General features: G+C 42.4%; 2 protein-coding genes across 5 annotated transcripts; one reads left to right on the forward strand and one right to left on the reverse strand.

The window, feature by feature from the left end:
• Positions 1-16: 16 nt before the first annotated feature.
• On the reverse strand, positions 17-9,712 carry LOC124060523 (dual specificity protein phosphatase 22-B-like). 2 transcript variants are annotated; one of them, XM_046391607.1, is made up of 7 exons: positions 9,104-9,712; positions 8,973-9,006; positions 7,005-7,087; positions 4,452-4,501; positions 3,962-4,036; positions 3,193-3,364; positions 17-1,543 (listed from the first exon to the last, which is right to left on the reverse strand). In XM_046391607.1, exons 1-7 carry the CDS (start codon positions 9,122-9,124, stop codon positions 1,394-1,396), a joined length of 585 nt encoding a protein of 194 aa, XP_046247563.1. In that variant the 5' UTR covers positions 9,125-9,712; the 3' UTR covers positions 17-1,393. The 2 variants fall into 2 exon arrangements, with proteins under 2 accessions (XP_046247563.1, XP_046247564.1); XM_046391608.1 differs by lacking the exons at positions 4,452-4,501; positions 9,104-9,712 and having other exon boundaries at positions 8,973-9,001.
• A 2,049-nt stretch (positions 9,713-11,761) lies between these two features.
• On the forward strand, positions 11,762-16,092 carry bphl (biphenyl hydrolase like). Of its 3 annotated transcripts, XM_046391611.1 has the most exons (8): positions 11,795-12,096; positions 12,832-12,940; positions 13,074-13,177; positions 13,252-13,418; positions 13,939-14,092; positions 14,203-14,334; positions 15,588-15,711; positions 15,821-16,092. In XM_046391611.1, the coding sequence occupies exons 2-8, from the start codon at positions 12,921-12,923 to the stop codon at positions 15,909-15,911; spliced, it is 792 nt and encodes a 263-aa protein (XP_046247567.1). In that variant the 5' UTR covers positions 11,795-12,096; positions 12,832-12,920; the 3' UTR covers positions 15,912-16,092. The 3 variants fall into 3 exon arrangements, with proteins under 3 accessions (XP_046247570.1, XP_046247567.1, XP_046247566.1); XM_046391610.1 differs by lacking the exon at positions 12,832-12,940 and having other exon boundaries at positions 11,810-12,096; XM_046391614.1 differs by lacking the exons at positions 12,832-12,940; positions 14,203-14,334 and having other exon boundaries at positions 11,762-12,096.
• The last annotated feature ends 8 nt before the right edge of the window (positions 16,093-16,100 follow it).

Below are 16,100 nucleotides of genomic sequence, written 5' to 3' on the forward strand. Positions count from 1 at the left end.
CCTCTGACCATAAAATGTCAACACTCATCAAGTACATGTGAAGTACACATTACTGGATCATTGATGTGTTGAGCTGACTTCAGCGTTGTGGTACTTGGTTCATATTCTGCTGTAGTTCAGCGCAGTTGTCATATTTCATAAAACCGTAGTGTTTTGTTCCGTCTTATCTGCAAAGTAACCATTACTGCCAAATGTGGAGTAGAAAGTACTGATTAAACCTGTGAAATGAGGTGGAGTAGAGATGGAAAGTATCATAAAATACACGCGTGAAGTACATGTACTTCAAAATGACTTAGTTGCCATTCTGCAGTTTTCTGAAAGCAAAACTTCTGATCCCTGTCAGCATCTGCAGCGGTGGGACGTAACCATCTACTCCAACTAGTACTGAACTGTACTGGCACTTAACAGTGTTGAGGTACTTGTACTTACAGTCATAATGTTAGCTGTGTATTACAGACTGGAAGAGTTTTATCACAAACAAACAAACAAAAATGAACAAATGTGTCATAACAACAAATCTTCAGTTCAAACAATCACAAAAACCTCCATGGAAATAAATATGAACATTTTAAAAAAGGTTAAGGTACATTTCTGCATGTGCGCTGAGTTATACAGCCTGTTAAACTACTAAATTCCAACTCAAACAACCACAAGGTAGTATTTTTACACTCTGGTATTGTTACTTTTCCCAAGTAAAAGAACTCGCTTCTTCTTGTACCACTAAGCACCTAAAATGCCTGAAATTATCCAGTAAATCAGAAGAAAGTTTTCTGAATCAGAAATACATCTTTCTTCCACTTTCCCATTCTTGTACTCTGAATAAATGAAAACATAATCACCTAATGAATTAAATCTCACCTTCGTGGATATTTAGTTAAATTCACATGTTGTACAGCAGAAATGGATGTTAGATGAAAACATTAAAACAACATTCATCAAGCAACAAAACTGTTATAAATAAACAAATACTGTATGTGGTACTGTGTTACTGGAAGACCCTGTGCTCTTTAACTTCCACACTGTCTACAGAAAGTAATACTCATATTTCAAGTAAAAGACACAGCATAACATAACTGACAGCTAAATGTGTTCACACATTTTGGACTGTATGTACAAATTTCCTTGGTGTCGCGCTTGACTGCCCTTGCATGTTTTGACAGTTAGAGGCAAGGACATGTAATGACGAGCGGGACTGAGACAATGACATAAAAACCCCCTCCCATCACATGACGAGATTCAACATATCACGTTGAGAAAGACTCTCGCTTTTCCCTGCAGGGGCTGGTTTTCTCAAACAGCTTGTCAGCTCTCAGTGGGTTCAGTGGGTTTAAAGGTCCAAGCCGAAGCCCACAGTCTGAACGTTCAACATGAGATTGACACAAGACATTTTTTATCAGGTGCTGCCTGTGGTCAGCACAGGAGTGATGCTGGTCGTTATGACGCCGCCGCTGCCGCTGCGAGATTTCTGAGTCAGGAGGATTCCCACCTCCTCGTTGTCATTGAAGGACTTCTTCCCATAGCGGTCCTTCCACCAGGCCTGATACTGGAGGGGGAGTGGAGGTTGAAAAAGTGAGTCAGATCAAGAAATTACATCTGAAAAGACAGAATCAAAGAGATGGAGGGTGTTTCCAAAAGGTGGAAAATAAAGAAAGAGAAGACGGTAGTGGATGTTGGATTTCAGTATACTTCAAACGACGTCCTTGTCAGACTGTCAAACGGTACCCGAAACCCCGTCCCAACATGCTTTTCAAATGTCCGAATTGTAACTTCAGATGAGCTTGCTCACTTTACACAGCGATTGGCCAGTTGTGCTGATTTGGTCTCAACTCTTTTCTCTCAAACTTTTTGTCCCTCTTCAAACAGATTCTTCACACAGCTGCCTTCTTTGCTTATCTTGTCTGCAAACGAGTGCAACACCGTGAAGCCTTTGACGAGATCCTGTCTGAAAGTGACTTTGGACGTTCAGAGCAGAACTTGTTCCAGATAAACCCTTAGCTGTCAAACACCTCTTTGCCACACCCTACAACGTCTCATAGAGATCCAAAGGTGCCCTTTAGCGCCCAATGCCTGACCTTCTTCAAATGGTGCTTAGATTAAGTTTAGGCGCAAAAAATACTTGGTGAGATTTAGGAAAAGCTCACTGAAGTTTAGAGAACCATGGTTTCCTCGGTGAAGGTGGCGTGTGACCCACGCTGCCTCCATCTGACAAAACATAATGATGGTATTGACACAAAAGGAATGAGAGTGAGAGCTGGGTAGGCTTTTGGTTTTGCCGGTCTGGTCTACTGTACGAGCTTAAACGCGTTTGATCCCAAGCTAACCTGCTGAAGTAGAATTTGTCAGGTGTTGGTGGAGAGAGCTAGCAGCATGCGGCTAACGGTTAGTTAGCTGTCATCGGTAATGAGTCGGTGCAGGTTATGCTGTCTAACCTTACATTACACGCTCCAGTACTTCAGTAGGAAGCCACGTTTTGATCTGGACCAACTGTCCTGTTAAAGTTTCTGCAAAACCAATCAACACTTTCTGTATCCATTTTAAATTAGAAGCCCTGTAGCGTTTTAGCGGACAGAAATCTGTTGTGGAAAGCTACGCTTCCCACTGACCTCTTTCCTCAGACTGCACCACACTGAAGTTTTATTTACTATTTTGATGTTAAACTTTAAAAGAAGAAAAGTTCAGTTGAATGCTTGTTGTCAGAAGTAGAAACCAGATGGGACACGGTGTGTCCTGATGGATTGTGGTGCCTCTACACTCCACTTATTGGCTCAACGGAAGCGGCTGCTAGCGGTGGCATTTGGTGTGCTGGTCCGGTCCGATGTTGGACTTGAAACGCTGAGCTTGGTGTTAAGTTTAAGCAGCTACTCTGTCAGAAATGCAGCAGAAGAAGAGCAGGACCTGTTAACCAACCGCTGGCCAAGAGCATTGATCACATCACATTGTTTGAATATCAACAGCGTCACCCAGCGCGTACTGAACTCACAACCAGATGCTGGTTCCCACGTGCACCGACCTGTGCATCAAGTCCACCATTTCCTGAGAGTCCCTCATGCACAGATGTGCAGTTTGAGTGGCACATAGAAGTGTCCCGCTCTGCCACTAATAATAAGGACTAATAGGGATGCGTGGAAGTCCTACTGCTGAAGAAGTGTGATATGATGACCCTTTAGATGAGATCAACAGGGAGTCACTCACTTCTGTCAGTTCTGTGTTTTCAAACTCCTCCAGCTGCCGGAGGAAGCCCAAGTTTGGTCCGGCACAGGGCCGCGCCGCCCTCACCGCCGCCAGAGACTCCACCCAGCCGCGACCCGTCACCGTCATGATGTAAGCCACCACCAGAGTGACACTGCGGGACACTCCTGCAACACTGAGAGCACAGAGCACCCAGCACAATGCTGGCTGTACTGATCACCGCACATTCAGATTCTCTTGATTAGTGTACAAAGAAGTGAAACCCCTTTTTTCCTAAAGCTGTGGTTAAATGCTTGATTTTTCATGTTTGATATGTGAAAAGATGAAAGGTGATGAAATCTACAATGAAAGCTTTAACCAAAGGTTTGTTCTGTTTGGTGACAGTGATGTGGTTGAAAATGAAAATTGGGTTAATAAAATGTGAGGACTTCCAGATCACCTTGAGCCAAATGCTCATCATTATAAAGAAAAAGCAGCTAAAGCTGAATATTTCTGCTTCTTCCTTTCAGGATCCTCATATGCAAATGACAGCAGTTTCATGCTATTTATGCTGATGTGCAGGAAATTATGACTTAAATTCATAAATTTTTTAATTTAAAAAATGAGAGTTCTATGTAGTAAATAAGTACAGATGAATCAACTATTATTTAAAAACAAATAAAAATTCCAGTTTGATCAATCAAACTGAATTCAACATGTGATATTTAACATTAAGTATGTAAATACACGAGTGAAGAACAAAGTGGCCAGCAGTAATTCTCTTTTCCCTCACCAGTGGACGAGGCAGCCCTCCCCTTTCAGCCGGGACTCGTGGATGAACATGATGCTGTCTCTGAAGTACTGAGTCCTGGTAAATATTAAATTAATAAACAAACAAAGTTTAAAAATATCTTCATACCAGACCTGGAAAAAAACAGAAATATGTGAAATATGCATCAGAACTGTTTCTTAAACCTCAGTTAATTATTTCATGTATTTATTTATCGATTCAGCTTGATCATCTTATCAAGTGCTGATTATGTAATCTGCAGTGTTTGTTACATCAGACTCCAGCCAACTGAGCTGCGTGTGTACACATATATACATAGATACTATTTTTAAAAATAAAATCTGTTCATAAGATATCAAAAAGGAAATTTTATCCCAATATTCTACATTGTTATATTTTTAAAGTTAAAATTAGACACTTCAGTCACAGTGGACAGTGACTTCACTCGGCCTCATGCATACAGCCTGTACATGTACATCACACAAATACTCACAGGTTCTGCTTAGAGTGGTCTGCGGCAGATATGCACAGGTACGTCATGTCCTGGAGGGCCGAGGGGGGGTAGTTTAGACTCACAGAACATTACAGAGAGTATTTAATGCACATAAACCAACAGAATTATTAAGGCACAGCAGTTAACAAAGTGTGATGGGTGCTGTCAGGTCATCTGTGTGAACGCTGGCTCGAACACACTTCCTGTTTCTCCACGGATGGGACGGCCCCTGAAACCTTGCCCCTCTGACCCTGCCTGCCAGGCGGGTCATGACATAACGATGTTTGCCTGTGTGTGTGTTTTAGTACTGTGCACCTGGCAGCTGATGCTACATGCAGTGGACAGAAACTACCTTGTCCCGATATGACTGCACTGCTGCAAAAACCCCAGAGTCCTCTGGGACACACTGAGCTCTGGAAGTGCTCCAGACAGGTTAGCTCGCACACACCAACCACAGGCAAAGTACTTATGCACACACACGCGCTCACAAACATGCACATGTCCTGTAAGTGTGTAACACTCATATCAGTGAAGTTGTGCTTAATGAGAGGCAGAGAGTGGCTTCACGCGAACAGAGAAGTCCTCCTATATCGTTGCACCATCACTCTTAAAACTCCTCATTACTGTGAGTCATTGATTTGTAAAGTCATGTGCAGACAAACAGGAAACACAAACACACTCCCAAACAACCTGCATGCAAATTGTGGATGAGTGCAGAAACTTAATTTTCTTTACTTGCAGAAAGGACATTTTGAGGCTCAGACTTCCCTCCATAAAACTGACCTTGTCGTTACATTTTGCAGTATGTTAATGAGAGCCACGCACTGTACGGTAGATGGCACATCTGACCTCAAAGATTCGGTGGTTGCAAATTCTACCTTCCTGTCTCAGGACCCATCATGCTGGATTCCAAGAAATCAATCAGTCAGCAGTTTGACTGTTAGGTATGCAAATACACCATCCCATCTGGCCATTCTGGCCACAGTGGTAAAACAGACCTGAGTCATCATCAAGTCACAGAACTCAAAAAGCTGTGTCATCCATATAAAAATTTAAAGATGCAGATCAAAGATTGGCCCAGCAGCTGGGCAGGACAGCACAGTTCAGGGAGTCAGACATAATTTCAGGCCCAAAACCGTTTAAAAAGTTTTGGTGGTTGACCAGTTTTGGTAGCGATACTGTAATACAAGTTGCTGTTTCTCTTCAGCGTTCAATGAAACATACATGGATGGAGAAAGTGTTCAGAAATCTCTGAGCACTTTTCATGCTCGCTTTCAACTAGAAAAGATGAAAGTTGTGAAAGCGGACACTGAAGACCAAGATTTTCAAAAACAAGCCAAACGGACTCAGAGGGCGGAAGATTTCACTCACACGAAATGAAAAATTTCAATTAATTCGTTTCCATTGTCACTGTGGAAGGCTAACGTCTCAGCTGAAACAAAACTGCTAACTTGGACTTTATTCCTCTGATCAGAGATTTTGCAGCTGTACAGAATCTCACATCTGTTACCAAATGGAAATCAATGGGGGCAAATTTCTACTTTCAGCCTATCAGGTTCTCACAGCAGGATCATTTCTTTTCTCTCTTTTTCACACTCACTCACTCACGTACACCCAAGAAAGAAACACCTTCCCCACTCTTTCATACACAAATTGCCAGGTTTTCTTTTTCTATTTTTTTTAATGTGGTTCCAGTTTCAAGACTTAATGGACTTCAAGCTGCTGAGCTAAAATCATCTTGTGTGAGAAACATCGCAGCTGCATCACGGACTGAAAACAGCATACAAATTTTCAGATATTTGGTGTCCACACAATATTGAAGCATCACAGTCAACCAGAGGACTGCTTACTTAGTAAAACTTGGTGAATTCCAGGTCTTGACTGATTCAAGACGAAAGGACTTTCCATGCAAAATTGAAAATAAGAACATCTGACTTTCAGTTGAAGTGGTCTATTTCAAAGGCCTTTGATTAAAATCTGCCTTTTGTGTGAAGGATATTACTTCACTCTTTGTCTCTATTATTTATCCTTCCAAAACACAAACCTCATACAAAATAAATAGACTGTGGAAGAAGACAAAGGCGTATAGCTGAAACACTTTGCTCAATCAAAATCTTGTTGACTGATTAGTCAACTGATTAGCAACAGATTTTGATAAATGAATGCTTGTTTAATTCAGTTTTCTAGCAAAAGAATATCAATCAAGTTTCTGAAATCTGTAAAGTCAGCTTTTGTCATTTTTCACCATTTTCTGACATTTTTTAGAATAAACGATGAGCCAGTTAATCGGAAAATGAATCGACAGATAATGAAAATATCATGATATTTTCATGATACAGTCCAAAATGATATTAAGTCAGAAAAAGACAGAGCGACACTCCAGGGCTGCTGCCAACATTTGGCACTTTCAGAACGAGTACGAAGCAGCAGGGACACTGAGGGCGAAACACAGCAGTGGTGAGTTCAGGGGAAGTTGTGCACTTTATGTGGGCATTGATGTTGGGCTGAGAGAGGTCACGTAGGCCGAAATGAGACTCAGAGAGGACGGCTCACCTCCAGGACGGGAGCAGCTGTGTCATGTATGGACAGGATGTGGGTGATGTTGTGCTGCGCCAGCAGCTCCTTGTCTCGAGCATCTGCGGATCAAGAAAATCAAGAAATCACAAATATTCCTTCTATCCAATCACAAATCACCCCATGTAAGTTATAACCTAATTTAAGCGTTTTCTCCCCAACAACAACCCCCCTCCTCTAAAGTCTCCCAAGCAAATGTGGCCTTATGGCTTAAAAGTGTTGCTCTTGCTTTGAACTGAAAGAAAAACCGGAAAACCAGTGTTTCTAAAACAGTCCAGCAGCTTGGGCCAAAAGCAAGAAACAGTAAATGTTATAATCAAATTTTGTTCTTTAAAAGGAAGCCAAAAGTTTTCTACCTCGGACAGATGTGTCTTGAGCTCTTTTTTCTCATGCTTTGCAAGTTTGCAGGATGCTGATACCACCTATACAATACAAAAATGAGTCTGAACCCCCCTGCTAGCCAAACCATAAAAACTAACCCCAATTTGCAAGACAGAAAAAACTGTTTGCAATATGGATTGGAATATACACTGTATATGTATGATTCCTAACTTAGGCCTGCACTGTCGCCACCAAGGTGAAGGTCATAAAATTAAATGAGTCCTTGAGTGTCAGTCATGAAAAAAATATTTTTATGGGGTGTGTAGGTGCTGACACAACATTAAAACTGGTGACATAGAGTTGCCTTTCTGCTGAGCACAGACCAGAGACGCTGCCCTACAACACCAGAACACAGTCACCACACATCAGACCACGACCGGAATGATCACGTAAAACAAATATAGAATTTCTGTGAGAAAGGCCTGTAAAATTAGCAGTAGCTACAAAGAGATAAAGCAGACAGACAACAGTCAGCTAAAGCAAGTGAGCTACAACAAGCTAACGTTAGCAAGTGAGGCAGCTAAAACTAAAAGTAAAGCCACTCTGTGTTCAGAATTCTTTTATTTATTTCCTGAGCTGTTTTTCTGATAAACTGATATCTCAGTAATTCAGTTTCCACATAATAAACCATCTCAGGAGACAAATTCAACTGTTATACAGAATAAAACTCCAGCTAAACTCCCGCTAAACATAATTAGCTTAGCAGAAACTGCTAATCAGGCTACACATTTAAAATATTTAATTTGTTTTCTGTATTTTAATAGTTTAATCTTCTTTCCTGAAGAGTAGGCCAAAGCTCTTTCTAGATATCACTCGGATTTTTGATGATTTTTAACATTTTATTTATTTATTTTTAACCTAAAATGACACAAAATGAAACCATTATTCAGCTTTCTGGCCTGCCTGAGAAACTTTATTACCCAACTTGACTGCTTCTGAAGGCAGTCACACAGCAGAAGTCTTATTGTTTTCAGCTTTCTCTTCTTCATACTTTGCTCTCCATTGCTGCTTTACAAAAACAAAAAATGTTGAGACCAAGCAAACAGGATAAAAGAAGATAAAAGGCCTGGTTAATCTGAGAGGTGTCAGATTTCCTATATGAAGGTGGTTCCCTGAACATGTCATGGGTACACAAAGTGATCCGCAATCAGAAGAACTTTCAGCGCAGTCAACATTTCATGCATGCACACGAACCTAATTATTGCATTTGCTGCTATATGGAAAGAGTGGATTATAGCTGACGGCAGGGACACCCCCACACTGCGGGGCATCCCCTCCTACACCAACCCTCACCCGGGCTTCCTCCAGCTGCTGACAGAGTACTACCCACCAACCCCTTCACCCGCACACAGACGCAGTATAATAGCGTTGTGTTCTGTTTTGTTTTTTACAGCTAAATACTTCAATCGTTCTGCTGTACACTGTGACCTCCACTCTATAGAAACTGAGCTCAGTGTTGCATCTCACCACATGCCCCTCCGTATGAGGAACTGAAACACGCTCTACCACATTATCCTGAAAATGCATCAGCTCTTCACTCAAATGACAAGAGGCAGGACTTCTTACCTTTGATGTTTCCTAGATAAAGATCAGGCAGGACCTAAAGAAGGTTAGAAATGTGGTCAAAAGAAGCTGACAGAGACTGTAAAAAAGTACAGCAAGGTTTGTTTAAGTTTAGGCATTTGATACCTGTTTACCTTGTTTATTCCGTTTCCCATGTCAGCCAAAAGTCTCAAGAAAAGTTTTCACCAGGTGCTCAAGTTGTGTATCTTGTGTTGTTCCAGAGGCGTTTAGCTCCGGTCGAGCCCTCGGCCCAGGAGGACAATCAGCTGTTACTGCGTCCTGTCGTTTTCAAACCACCTCCTGATGACTTTTCGCGTGAGCCAGGATATCATAAAGCCTTCAACACGTCCACAGCTCAGGCTCTGAGTGCTGCTTGATTGAGAATATGCTGCTCGGGATGATGTAATGCGACCTTAACAGTGGAACACCCTGCTTGGGTATTTATATTTAGACCAGGAGTGGATCATGGGACTGAAGACAGGCGCATACCAACCAGACAAAGATGGCTGAGGGCAGGAGGGCAGAGGAGAACAGATCCAGCAGTGGGTCACGACTGGGTTTCACTATCTGCTGAGGTGTTTCACCGTACAAGGAGCTCTTCTGAATGAGGCCGAGAATACACTTCAGTCTGTCATGTATTTAGGACACGAGAGGTTTTCTGATCACAGTCTTCTTATAATCTTACAATTAAAATCAGTCAGGTTCTTAGTGTGACTGATTGTATCCCACAACATTTTCAGTTTCCGTTATTTGACACGAAACGTTTTCTGTATTTTGTGTGGATGTTAGCTTAAGTTGAAGTGCATCGAGTCTGATCAAACCACATCAGCAGCATCCCGATGAGGCAGATTAGCTCATTTTTTTGAGTACCAAATTAATGATAAATAATGACTAAGTTCTCCCTAAACTTTAACTTTGATTCTTGCAGAGAAGTATTTCCAATTGGAGAGCGTGATTCAGTGGAATTAACTTGGACTAGAATTCAGTCACGACTCTGCTGCACCTTTGAGACTTTGAGTGTTTTTATTATTGCTCCACGCCTTACAGGAATTGATGTTAACGAATGAATAAGGCAGAACTTTGACCAGCTGGTGGCCCTGAAGGAAATGTCAGGGGGGTCACCAAAGTCAGCAGGATTCGTCTTCTGGGGACCACAAATGGCTTCACCAAATTTCATGGCAGTCCATCCAACAGCTGCTGATATATTTCAGCCTGGACCGAATCAGCCGATATGCTAACTCTACGGTGTGTGGAGCCGTGAGGCTGACACGACCAAAAACTCAAAGATATTCGTGTTATTATTAATATCCTCGCGTTTATCATTGCTTTACCACTTGTGATGGCTCATGGCTTTTCCTAATTTTATGAGAATTGTTTTTAAACTCGATTCTTTCTTTGGAACAAAGAACCCCCCGTTTATTTTAAATTATGTACAGATTCTCGGTGGACACTGCATTTCCAGTAAATTCTGCTGCACCTTCAACACATCGCTCAGAGGCGATTGAGGTATTTTTAGCCCGGCTTTTGTCATCTTGCGTTGTGTTCCTGTGTGTGGTTCAGCGTGCTGCACAGCCCAGACGCTCTGACAGGCAGAGCAGAGTGGAGGCGTTTACAAAAAGCTGCCTGCCTCAGAGAAGTTGATCTGAACAGCTCATCGCGAGCCGTGGATCAAACCCATTCATAAACACATCACACGTTCTCGAACAGGTGGGGTGTAAACACCTGTGTGTGTGCGTGTGTGTGTAGGTGTGTGTCCGTGTGGGAGGTGGTGGGCTGTGTCACATGAAGGAAGTGACATGTTTAAGTCAACCTTTGAAAAGGGAAAGAGGAGACATTAACTCAACAGTCTGAGTTTGTTTATGAGCCATACGTCCAAAGTGTTTGTTTTGTTCGTCCAACAGTCCAAAAACCCAAAATCTTCTATTATATTGATTATAAATCGCAGAAAAGCAGCAGATCGTCACATCTGAGAAAGAGAATCTGAGAATGTTTGCTGTTCTGACTGTCTGTCATTTGTGAAATAGTCACAAAAAATATAACCCATAGGAACTGTGTGCATGGACACCAGTTTTCACTTTGTCTGGTTTCTGAACCTGAACCACATTTCTTTGACTGAGTGAAGTCACAGGGAGGTGGTGCACGGTGGCGTTCAGGACCCTCACACCAGAATCCAGGATTCTGTGGTTCAGTTGAGGCAACAAAAACACTTTGACTATGAAAAGTTGATTTCAGTCATTTGTTATTAAAACAAATCACTTCCTCTTTAGGATTTTGGTGTTTGCCAGGCTGCATGGATCCCAGAGATCAGATCTGGTCACTACTTCACAAACTGCCGTGATATTGTGTTGGTCTGTTCCTCTAACATCCACACTGAATATCTCAGCAACTACTGGACTGGTGTGAAATGAATATTCTCACCTGTGATTCCCTGACTCTTCCTGTGGCGCCACCATGAGGCTGACATTTGTGGTTTGAAGGGACTAACTGTAGGCCACCAGCAGTGACTGAAATGCAGACAGTCTGTTGGTACGTTTCCAATAAATCACTTTCAATTGTTTGTCAGCGTAACCACTGCTGAGTGAACTGCAGGTCTTCTGAACGTGAACTTCGTCTCCAGGCGAGCAAACAACTGAAAATAAACGAGCCATTAAAGTTTCCAGTGTAATGAATTTATTTTCAGTCAGGTTTAAATGGAACTTAACCGACAGGGAAAGTATGACGGCCTGCACATCAAATATTTACAGTATCACACCGTCTTTATTTCCCCGTATTATGTGCTTCAAAGAAATTTCCGCAGAAATTATTAGGAAATCAATGAAGCCATGTGTTACTTAAAATACGCTACCAGCGTATTTAATATAAAAGGCCAAACATTTGCGTGACGCCTTTTTCGTGCTTTCACTTTAAATTTTTTTGCCAATGACGACTCAAAGGGACTGCAGCTTCCTGACACCCGTTAACCACGCGCCGTGCAGGATCAGCCGGGACCTGGTTCAGTCTGCAGCCGTCTGAAGACCTGCGCGACCCGCTCGGACTGCAGACCAATGGCGCTGGCTTTACTCTCAGGACGTTTGCTGAAGCGCAGAGCCGACGGTCGGACAGCCATGACGGCCTTTCAGCGCTGCTGGTAACTGCTGGCACCGTGTGAACGTTTGCATGTTTGTGCGCACATTTGTCCTCACGTGGACTCTGACCGCGCGGCCCCGCGAGGCAGGAAGTGACTGCTGAGTTTAACATGTTCGTCATTTTTGATCAAACTTCTCTGGAAACTTGTTTGGTTTCAATCCACCAGATGGCGCAGTCTGTCCAGGCAGTGGAATAGATAGATCTGAAATTATAGTGATAACTTTTAGTTAAAAAAAGTCCTTAAAATTGAAGCACCATGCTGAACATTCCCTCTACATTTAGCTGAAAGCTTTCATTTCTCTGTTGAGAGTAATTGTGATAATCGATTATGCGCAAATTTTGGAGATATTTTTTTCTTAACAGAACACGTGCTTTTGCAATCATGATAAATGATCAATAACATCGTGCATTTTCCATCATATAGAATAAGATAAGGTAGGTCAGCATTTTCAACATTTAAACTGTGGCTGCTGTGCATAATTAGTTACCCTTCATTCCTGGGGGAAATGATTCATTTTCCTGTTTAAAACGTCAAAATGTGCTGGCAGACCTTCAGAGTCCCGCAGCGTCTTGTTGCTGAACACAGGACTTCTCCACGCATTAAGCTTATTGCTCGGTGGCTTTTCGGTAACCAGGTGGAAGGCCGTCAAAGCAGTCAGTGTCTGTGCAGCTTCATGTTTTATGAAAGCGTCCTTCAGGTCGAGGCCCTCGTCACAAGATGATTCATGTTTAACAGCAGGTCACAACGACCCAGAGGTGCCAACTGTGAAAGTGAAGTACAGAAACACAGCACCAAACACCAGTACACCTCTGGATCCAGGCAAAATGGCTAACAATGCACAAAAGTATGCAACAATGTGGTGCATGAAGATTCAGTCAAAATCACAGCTGCATGGCGTTCAGCATGCTCCACCTACATTTCAGTGGAGCACGAGTAGGACGGGGTTTCACGTTGCTGTGGCTGTTGTTTCCCTGCAGCTCGTCAGTGGCCTCGGGCAGGCAGCACGTTAACGGAGTGGATCTGTACTACGAGCAGGTGGGCAGAGGGAAACACGGCGTGCTGCTGCTTCCTGGCGCTCTGGGTAAACACAGCACACCTTACTGATACAGAACATCTCCCACACACGCTCAGTCACTTCGGTGTGTTCTCCCACAGGCAGCACCCGGACCGACTTTGGACCTCAGCTGAAGTCTCTGAATAAGGAACGCTTCACTGTGGTGGGCTGGGATCCTCGGGGTTACGGACAGTCCCGTCCCCCAGGCAGGGACTTCCCTCCAGACTTCTTTGAGAGGGACGCAAAGGATGCAGTGGATCTGATGAAGGTCTGTTGATCATCTAAGGGTGATAATGAGTCGGAATCACTCTCCAAATGTACTGCGTCGTATGAGGCAGCTAGATGTGGTGAAACAGTGCAGTGAAACGAGATTTAAGTTAAAAAGTTTCAGTTAAAGAAAGTTAAACACTCAAATCATCTGCAATTGAAAATAATAAAAACATGCTGTTCTGATGCATTTACTGTTGGAATTGTATCCTCAGTTACAGTAAACTTGAAATAAGCTCCAGAGCAAAAATGAGGAATTCACAAGAGCTACACGAAAGCACAGACTAACAACTGGTTTCACAATAATAGTGAAAACACTAAAATATCCTTATGATAGACTGAAAATTCACAAGTCACAGTGCTTTACGACTGTGCAATTTCTCTTCAAATAAACTTTCTAAATGGAGCGCACATTTTAGTCAGTCTGTGCACACAGATTTTCACGTTTAATATTTTTTTTGGGTGCTCAGAGTTCTCTGTGATTTGATACAAAGGGACGTTTGTTCCTTTTTCATGGTCAGGCTTTGGGCTTCGGCAGGTTCTCTCTGCTGGGGTGGAGTGACGGAGGAATCACAGCTCTGATTGCAGCAGCGAAGAACCCCGACCTGATCAGGAAGATGGTCGTATGGGGATCCAACGCCTTTGTCTCCCAGCACGACCTCCAACTTTATGACGGTACTCCTGCTCCTGCTTTTGGCTGTCTTGGGTAACTGCCAGTGTAGTCCTAAACTGTGCGAACTGTGCATGTTGTAGTCTCCCTTAACTGTGTGCACGGGTTTCTGTAGCGGTCCGTGATGTCTCCAAGTGGAGTGCGAGGATGAGGCAGCCCATGGAGGAGATGTATGGAGCAGAAGTCTTTGCTAAAACGTGGGAGGCCTGGGTGGATGGGATCGCACAGTTTGCAAAGAGAGCAGAAGGTACTGAATTGATGTTCAATACGAAGTTCAGAGCAAAGCAGTCTGATTGGTCATCTAGACATTTGGAGTGTGATTAAATCAGTATGACAGCACATGGTGCTCATCACTGAAAATATTACTCCACCTTTTCCATGGTGCAGTTTGGGAAAATATCTGAAGGGAGGAGCAGCAAGCCAGAGAAGAAAGGCTTAACATCAACAAATATGAAATATGAAATATGAAAGCAAAATATTGCATTTGATAAAAAAAATGTTGTGACATTTTTTTTTCTTTTGCTTCATTTTGTCTTTTGGGCTTTAGAACAGTCTGGGCTGGAAATGATTGGAACACATGGAAACTGTTCAGCCATGATGTTAGCAGACATACTGTTAGCTTAAAAATAGCTGTTAAGATTGCAGACATGGTAGCTAAATGTGTCTGTGGAAAAACATGTTTTTTTCAGCAGATATCTTGGCTACTACAAGACTCAGTTATTGTTTCTATGTGAGCTATTTATTCAATTTGGGAAATCCCACCATCTCTAGAAAGCATTAACGTTAGCTCGAGTTTGCTAGCTGACTCAGCAGGGACTACAAATCGTCTCCGTGTTTCGGTTGCTTCGAGGGGTCGGCCCACTTTGCTGGAGTAGTAAACGAGGTTTCATCAGGAGTCTACCGATGTGACTGATTGGTTTCCAGTTATTAGTCAGCTTTCAGATATTTCTATGGAAACGGAGATGACACTAGCCAAAAAGCACACCCTCCGGTGTGATACTGCTTAATTCTTATGTACTCATTACCCGAGTGATGAAACTGAAAACCGTCTGAAACAAGAAAATCAAGAAATGTAGGGGAAATATTTTCGAGTCATGTTGCAATTATACATGAAGTTGCTATATTGATGGTTGCTGGTATATACAACATACGCTATATAGACAAAAGTACTGGGACAAGCATTCTAAATACATGGCCATCTCTGCAGCTCTAACAGCTTCCACTCTTCTGTGAAGGCTTTCCACAACATGTTGGAGTGTTTCTGTGGGAATTTGTGCCCATTCATGCAGTAGAGCATTTGTGAGGTCACAGCCCCATAAAGCGGAGTGTCTGGATACTTTTGTCTATATGTATTGTTTTAAACGCAAGACTGATGGAATTTAGAAATTTTATTTAAGATCCCTGCTAGCCTACTTTTATACACAAGGAGCATTCATTTTGTAATAACTAATAAAAACGCTGAAAACAGCAAAGTCAAAATGTTTAATGTCTGCTGGTCAGGGAGTATCTGCATGGAGCTTCTGCCTCTAATCAGCTGTCCAACCCTCATCGTCCATGGAGAGAAAGACCCTATGGTGCCCAGCATCCACCCTCAGTGCCTCCTCAAGCACATCAAGGGATCAAAGTGAGACTTCTCACACACACACACAGATTTAAACATTACAGTGAGCTCCAAATAAGCAAATGACACAGGTAACAACATGTGTATGCCCACTTTTTGTCCTAAATTCTAGGTTACACCTGATGCCAGAGGGCAAACACAACCTCCACCTGCGGTTCGCTGATGAATTCAACAAATTGGTGGAAGACTTTCTGGAAGATTGAGCCATTAATTAACACGGAGAAGAACCGGGTTATTAGTATGTTAGATAGATGGAATAGATATTCACACTGTGAAGACCTCTTTTAATTTTGTTAATTATGTAACTTGTATTTTAACTGGTATATATTTCACTATAAAATTCCAATGCTTGTTTTTTGTAATTAAAATTTCCTATTAAGCAAATGGGTGCC

The sequence above is a fragment of the Scatophagus argus genome, chromosome 6 (assembly GCF_020382885.2).
Source record: "Scatophagus argus isolate fScaArg1 chromosome 6, fScaArg1.pri, whole genome shotgun sequence".
Taxonomy (NCBI): domain Eukaryota; kingdom Metazoa; phylum Chordata; class Actinopteri; family Scatophagidae; genus Scatophagus; species Scatophagus argus.